Consider the following 7256-nt stretch of genomic DNA (forward strand, 5'->3'; position numbering starts at 1 on the left):
GGCACATACCAGATTGCAGGTTCAATCCCTGATTAGGATGCCTATGGGAGGCAATCAATCGATGTCTCTCTCACATCGATGTTTCTTTCCTCTCCCTTTCTCTAAAATCAATAAAAACATGCTATTGTTGTTTTAATTGTGGGTATATGCATTTTTCTGGGAAGAGGAGCCATGGGTTTTGTTTTCAAAGGGCATGTGACCCCAAAAGGTTGCAGAACCATGGAAGGAGTCCTTAAGCGCTTTCCCAAGGAATTCAGAAGTACAAACGATAGTTACAGCCCTCTCTGGTTTGGCTCCGGGGTTAGAGCGTTGGCCCTTGGACGGAAGAGTTGCAAGTTCGATTCTGGTCAGGGGCACACACCTTGGTTGCAGGCTGGATCCCCAGCCCCAGTGAGGGCGCATGCAGGAGGCAACCAATTGATGTGTGTCTCACATTGATGTTTCTCTCTCTTTTTCTCTGTCTCTGCACCCCTCACCCCCACTGTCTCTAAAAGTCAATGGGAAAAAATATCCTCAGGTGAGGATTGACAACAACAACAAAAAATAGTTACAAAATAGTCACGGGGATATAAAGTACAGCATAGGCAATATAGTCAATAATATTGTAATTATGTATGTGCCAGGTGTGTACTAGAATTATCACAGGGATCACTTCGTAAATTATATAACCACTAAATTGTCTAACCACTAAGCTGTACACCTGAAACTAATATAATACTGAATGTCAACTATAATTGAAAAAAAAACACAATAAAAAAAAATAGAGCAGCAGTAGCCCCTCCCCAGCCATGCTACTTTACCTAGATCCTCAGGGCTTTTAGTCTAAGGCATCCCGGTGTCTCTGACGAGTCGCAGTGGTACCCTGACTCAGTTTCCCATGTTCGGCTCTCTCTGGCAGGGCCTGTAGAGGCTTCATGTTCACTGTTTCCAGGACCAGCTCCTTGGTACTCCCCACTACTGCCATTGGTTCTCTCTGTTGTTTGTGGCCCTTCTCTTTCTGGATGTCGCAACATCTTTTGCCTAAACCCAGAATTCAAGGAGGTATGCTGAAGATGCCACTGTTTTCATGGGATTAGTCTTGATGACTTGAGTACAGCTATACCAAGGGTCACAGAATCTCTTCACTACCTGTAAGCTTCTAGCAAAGTTCTCTACTTTTAAAGAAGAAATACATTTTTTTAATCATTTCTAGCTATTATGCTTTTGAGAAACATTGTATCTGATCACCAGATTTGGAATTGGGTAGGAGAAGTTACCATATTTTTCAAAACAGCCAGTAGTGGAAGCAAAGGTAACCCACCCCACCAGGAACTTATAAGTCATACTGATCACAAAGAGACCGTAAGCTTGTGGAAAAACAAGTTTTCAGGGGTTGATTGAGGGAGAAAAGGGGAGGGGGAGATGTGACTTCCCATGGAATAGGGCAATATCTAAAAAGGAAGGAAAGCTTTAAAGGAAATCCATCCCCTCCCTGACTTTTAAAACTAGGGGCTGAATGAATCCTGTTTCAGCCACAAGCAAGGCAGGAGAGTGGCGTGGCTGCTGGCAGCCGACAGTCTGGCCTCCAGGATCGCCAGGTTAGGACCCACGGGGAACCTCTGCCTGTAACTGAAGTCACAAAACGTGCGGAGGCGGAGGGGCCCATACCAGAGCACTGGTAAGACAGAGCCTGGGACCCACTGTCAGCGTCGGAGCTGACGGCTGCCAAGCGCGGCCAGGAGGCGCAAAGCAGCACATTCCCTTTAAAGAATACAAAGTGTGGGGGGAGGCGGGAAGGCTCTGACCTTGGCACACAGTTTTATGTGTGTCGCCATCACTAGTCAGTTGTGGCATGTAGGACCCCACCCGTGACAAGGGCTGGGGATGGCCCCCTTCTGCACACCCCATCCCCGGCATAGCCTCCATAGGTTTGGGCGCAGGGTGGGACCTGCAGAAGACGGGCCCACTGGTTCTCACGGTTCACATCAAGCCATCCGGGACCTGACGGAGCCAGTTCTTAGCTCAAGAGGGAGCGGGGGGGGGGGGGGGGGGGGGCCCTCCGAGCTGGGGAGACCGGGCAGCTCGGGCAGCGCCTGCTTCCCTCTTACTAAGGGGCCCTCTGGAGGGGAGGCCTGATGACCAGCGTTTAAAAGTTTCTCTGCTCCTGCGGGCATCCTGACTGCGAGGCCTTGGAGAGAAAAGGGGGTGGCGTGGGCAGGACGGCAGCCGTGCCCTCAGGCCGGTGCGGAAGGACCGCCGCCGGGCGCCTGCCTCCCCGCGGGCTCTGCGGCCCGGACGGAAACCTCCCGCCGCCCCATCAGCGCCCCTGCCCGCGACCACGCTCCCCGCTCCGACCCCCGCTTCGGGGCGACGGCTCGGGCGCCGCCCCAGGGGAAGGCCCACCTGGCTTCCCGGGCGGCTCGGGCCCGGCGCTCCCGCAGCGCCTCCCGGGCAGGCGCAGGGCCCCCCGCCGCCTCCGGGTCCTCGCAGCCGGGAGGGGGCCGGTGTGCCCCGTGCTGCCCCCCGCGGGCCTCGGATCCTCCTCCGAAGCCCCTTCCTCGGAGGCGGCGGCGGGGGACACAGCGCCCGGAGCCGGCACTGCCGCCCCCTCTTCGGGAGCCTCCGGGGGCAAAGGGGGCGCCGCGGCCTTCGGCTCCGCCTCTCCGTGTTCTCTGGCCGGGACCCCCGAGGTCCTCGTTAGAGGCCACCACGTGGGTCCAGCCGAAGGGCAGTAGCCGGGGCATCCCTGGCACAGCAGCTGGCAGCAGGTGTGGGGCGGGCAGGGAGGGCACAGGAGCGGGGTGCCCGGCGGAAGCCCGCTGGTGACACACCCAGGGCCTGGCCCCAGCAGAGGGCAGCAAGAGGCCGGGGGGGGGCGCGGGGGCCCGCTGGTGAAGGGCCAGCGCAGCCTCTCCACAGCCTTCCTCCAGACCGCGGGGGGCACCCGCCTGGCCCGGCCGGCAGGCACCGCAGCTGTCCTGCCGTTCCAGAAATGAACCGTAATTTCTTCTTTGGATGCTGCATGACAGAAAATGGCAACGTTTTGTTACAGCGACCTCGTCTATATCATGGGTTAGGGTTCTCCTGTCCCCCAAAGCAAACCTCAGTGCAGCCCCTCAGCTCTGCCCGCGGCGCCCTGCACACCTCCCCTGGAGCCTGCCCGGAGCACCCTCACCAGCCCCTATTTACCACCACACTCGGGTGCATCTACCTGCGCCCCCCTGTCTCAGTTTTCATGTCAAAACCAAAATGCCTCCTCAGGCAGGGGAAGGAAGGAGGAACCTCCTTCTGTCAGTCTCTGAATGACAGTGACACTGACTGGTGGGCCCTGTGGAAGGGGACTGTCCCAGTCTCTGGACGACTGGTGGGGACAGGTCATGGGTACTGGTGAGACCAGGCTAACCCCACCGCACCATAGGTTAGCCAACCAACACAGACATAGCAGCTTTAGGCTCTTTTACCCTGATGAAAAATATTTAATAGGAAAGGTATTATTTGTGTGTCTGTTGCCACCTCCAGGATTAAGCTGCAAGTGAGGGGGTAAGGGGTTTTTTAGTGCCCCTAAGACCCCTTGGCAGTAGAGACACCCTTTGCTCTCTCCTCCGGCCTGATCTCCAGCCTGGCTCCTTCTGCGGGCTGGCGGGTCAGAGCAGCTTCCCTTACCTCTCCGGGGGCCTCTGGCCTCCAAGCCCAAGACAGTGGCAGGGCCATACGGCTGCTGTCTGTCTGGCTCCCAGGGTGCCAGCACCTTGTCCCCAGGTTGCAGTGAGTGTTCCATGGGTGGCGAGAACTGAATGACATCTTCTCCTAAGACCACATTCTGCTTCGGGGCTGGCAGCTCGGGGCCTGTGACAAGGGGAGCTTCAAATTCCACAAGCAGGGCCCCCTGCCTCTCTAGCTGTGGGAGGAAACCGCGCAGAATAAGACCTGGCGTTAGGAAGCACCCCGGGAGCACCGCGGTTCCCCACAGCCAGCCTAGAGCCAGGCCCAGGGGCCTCCTCACGGGGCCTTTTAGAGAGGGGCAGGGACAGGCACTGCTTAGAGGCCCTCGGGGCTGTGGCGAAGATGCTCTTCCCTCCACCTCGCCTGGCCACGGGCGACTCACTTGTCACTTCCTGCCTGTCCCTCCCAGTTCTCTCCCTTTTCCTGCTCTTCTTTTCGCTCCTCTCTCTCTTCTTGGCCTACAACCCCTGGGTCCTCTGGATCTTTCCCTGGTGCACTCCCCCTGCTCCCAGCCCTTTCGAGAGTGTTGTCCTTGTGTCCAAGGCCAACCAGCAACGGTTATTCATCCACAGGCCTGCGTGGGCAAGCAGTGGCTGTGGCACTAGGGCAGCCCCGGGCACTGCCGTCACACCGTGAGGCAAGGTTTGGCTAAGCAAATGGACCGGCATTCCAGAGAGGGCAGGGGAAGCACTAAGCTCTTTAGAGAACCCAGTATGATTTTGAAAAGAAATCAAGTCTGGTTAACGAATCACTAAACAGAGCCTATGTTTGAACAAAACTCTGCTAATATTTCATTTAAATTCACATATTAGTTAGTTGAAAATGACAAAATGACTTTTGATTGGAAATTTTATAATTAACATATTTTTAGGATTCACACTAGTCTTTCCTCCATGGATCCACATTCACAAAGTCTGACTCTAAAAAGAAGAGAAAAATCCCGCAGCAAGCGGCCACTGAAGTGAAAGCCTCGCCTGGCTCCCGAGTGGGGGGACCGTGCTTCGGGGGCAAGGTGTGCACGCGGGCAGAGGCGAACGGGCGGGCAGGCACACGGCACCCGTGCTTCGGTCCCCTTCCCTCAGGCTGACGCCCAGAATTCCACACGTGGAATCCCCTGAACAAAGGACTTTCACAAGAAATTTCTGTGTGGGTAAAGCACTCCGTTTGTGCTCCTTTCTTACACAGGCCTAGCAAACGGACACCTTCCCTGACATCACATTTTCACTTGTACGGCCTGTCCTGGGGAGGCCTGTGCTTAGCCGGGAAACTGAACCGCTGGGCACGCACCACTGGGGAAGGTCAGGCATGTCAGGGCCACCCAGAGTGCAGGGAGACGTGGGGAGTTCGGGACTTGCCTCTGGAGCAGTCTTTATCTGAGCCCGGTAATAAAAGCCATCTGGTCCCCTTCTTGCCAGGACCCACGCGTCACCCGCATCTCCCACTCCTCCCAGACAGCTCGGCCGCTGCCATGCTGGGTCAGCAATGGGGGCACACGGTTGATAAGATGCACATCTTGGAAAAAGCAAATGGAATTAGGGAGTAGAGAAGACCAGGCCCTGAAAACATTAAGAAACCCATTCCACAGACAGATCTGAGCAGCACCGTGGCGAGTGTATGACATGCAGGCTACGTGGAGCTGAAATCCACGTAAAAAGGGCCGATGTAGGACTTCCAGTGAGATAAACTGTGGGATGGGGCAGAAGCAGAGGACAGTGAGGACTGGGAATTGTTTCAAGGTAATCGAAATGTGATTAGCCTTGATATTAATTAATGCTGGTTCTGAGATTAGATACAGACCAGAAAAGAGTAGCATGAAGGTGAATCCTAGTGGGCATGTTGGGTTCCAGGATGGGGCGCGGGGGCTTGGACAGCAACGCCAAGGGAGCAAATGTATAAGGGTGCCGGGCGCTGTGGGTCAGAAGCGAGGAGCAGGGGCTTGAGCGGGGGAAGCACAGAGGAGCTGAACGAGGGGCTGTGGGGACAGAGAAAAGACAGGCTAGTTCTGGGAATTTTGTGGACACAGCCGAGCGGGGGTGAAAGGGGATTGTTCAGTCAGGGTTTGGGTTTCTAAAGAAGCTGTTTACTTTTGTGGCCAAGCCTGGACACAGGGATGCTGAACTCTGGCCTTGAGTGAGATGCCCCACACAGGAGAAAAAGGGGGGCTATTAAGGGCTCAAGCTGGCATGTCCATGACCTGGGCAGACTGGATAGAGCAGCATGGACATGAATCCCCGGGGCTTACACAGCAAGTATTGCTTGTAGGCTGAGGTGCCTCTCCCCTTCCGCAGGCAGACAGCCGACTGGGATACTATTTAGGAGAAGCCAGGATAACTGGGGGCACCTGGGGAGGGATCTGGAGACCTCACCTTAGCTGTTGGCTGCAGAAACCCTCATTTCTCACACAGTGCCAGAGCATGGTCCAGAAACTTTGTAACTGGAGGTGCCTGTCTTCTCTTTCACATGCCAACTCTGATACCTGCCACTCCGCTACAAGGTGGGACAAAAGCCAGGCCAGCCCTCGAGGTCGCTGGGAGTGCAGTTTAGATTGGGGTCATGTAAAGCCTTAAGCAAACCATACCGAGCCCTTTCGGCCTTCCCAGGAAGCAAGCTCTCCCCCGTGGTGCACTATAGAGCCACAGAACAGAGAAGGGGAAGGAAGGCGCAGCCACTTCCTCCCGGGGGCAGAGACCGGTACCTGGTGAGAGGGTTGTGCCAGGTGAGCCAGGGTGCTTGGAGGGCAAAGGGGCAGGCGAAGGAGAGGTGCCAGGGAGGAGTGGTGTGGGCCCAGGTGGGGACCTCCAGGGCTGTGGCCACACTGCAGTACTTGGGCAAAGGGTTTCCGGGTTCTGCAGAGGGTTCCATGGCCTTCGGAGACACCACCTGACAGCAAGCACCTCCGTTACCCGTTATCTGAGTCACAGCCCACAGTTCAGCAGAGGGCACCGGGCTGGGCAGGGCCCCGCTCTGCAGACAGTGGCCTCTCCGGGGCCCCACTCGCTCCCACAGACGCTCAGGGAGTCCTCGGGAACCTCAGTTCAGGAAAGAGTGGGAAGAGCAAGCGCTGTGATTTGAGAGAAACCAGCTTTAAATCCTTCCCAGCCTGCGGGCCGCGTGCTCACTTCACCTGGTGCTTCCGTCACCCTCGGGAGAGTCCATGGGGAGCACCTGGCACACAAGTAGCCTGTATACCCCTTAGCTTTTCCTCCTTCCTCCTCCCCATTTGTAGGGACTCCTGGGGGGTAAGACCATACTTCCCTTCACAGCCCCTCACCCTGATGACAAGCCGACCTGAGCCCCAGCCCCAGGCTCCCCTCCCAACCCAGTCACCTGTAGGACTCTAGGCGCAGGCCCAGCTGAGAGCCTACGGCCATGGCCTCCACCCACCTGCTCAGAGGCAACAGCTGCGGGCCAGGGCCCAAGGCCACCCTCCGCTGCCCCCGCCCGCCAGAGCCCTGTTAGGGTCGCTCCTGCCCGCGTCCGCGGGGCTGCACCCAAGGGGACTTACCCACAGCCCCGGGCTCCTCCACCTCAGCCTCAGCCCCTTTTGACAGTTG

General features: G+C 56.8%; 1 protein-coding gene across 1 annotated transcript; it reads right to left on the minus strand.

Moving 5' to 3' along the window:
* Nucleotides 1–805: 805 nt before the first annotated feature.
* C11H11orf16 (chromosome 11 C11orf16 homolog) lies at nucleotides 806–6564 on the minus strand. The gene is made up of 5 exons (XM_087822267.1): nucleotides 6398–6564; nucleotides 5058–5214; nucleotides 3643–3877; nucleotides 2383–2997; nucleotides 806–1020 (listed from the first exon to the last, which is right to left on the minus strand). The coding sequence occupies exons 1-5, from the start codon at nucleotides 6562–6564 to the stop codon at nucleotides 818–820; spliced, it is 1377 nt and encodes a 458-aa protein (XP_087678393.1). The 3' UTR covers nucleotides 806–817.
* Between the last annotated feature and the right edge of the window lie 692 nt (nucleotides 6565–7256).

This window comes from Miniopterus natalensis, chromosome 11 (assembly GCF_054644295.1).
Source record: "Miniopterus natalensis isolate mMinNat1 chromosome 11, mMinNat1.hap1, whole genome shotgun sequence".
Classification (NCBI taxonomy): domain Eukaryota; kingdom Metazoa; phylum Chordata; class Mammalia; order Chiroptera; family Miniopteridae; genus Miniopterus; species Miniopterus natalensis.

Coding starts and splice junctions, on each gene's coding strand:
- C11H11orf16 (XM_087822267.1), bottom strand. CDS start 6,564: ATGGAACCCTCTGCAGAACCCGGAAACCCTTTGCCCAAGTACTGCAGT. Junction 2,998..3,642: donor GGCCAGAGGCCCCCGGAGAG/GTAAGGGAAGCT, acceptor TCTGTCATGCAG/CATCCAAAGAAGAAATTACG. Junction 1,021..2,382: donor CGAGCCGCCCGGGAAGCCAG/GTGGGCCTTCCC, acceptor TTCTGGGTTTAG/GCAAAAGATGTTGCGACATC.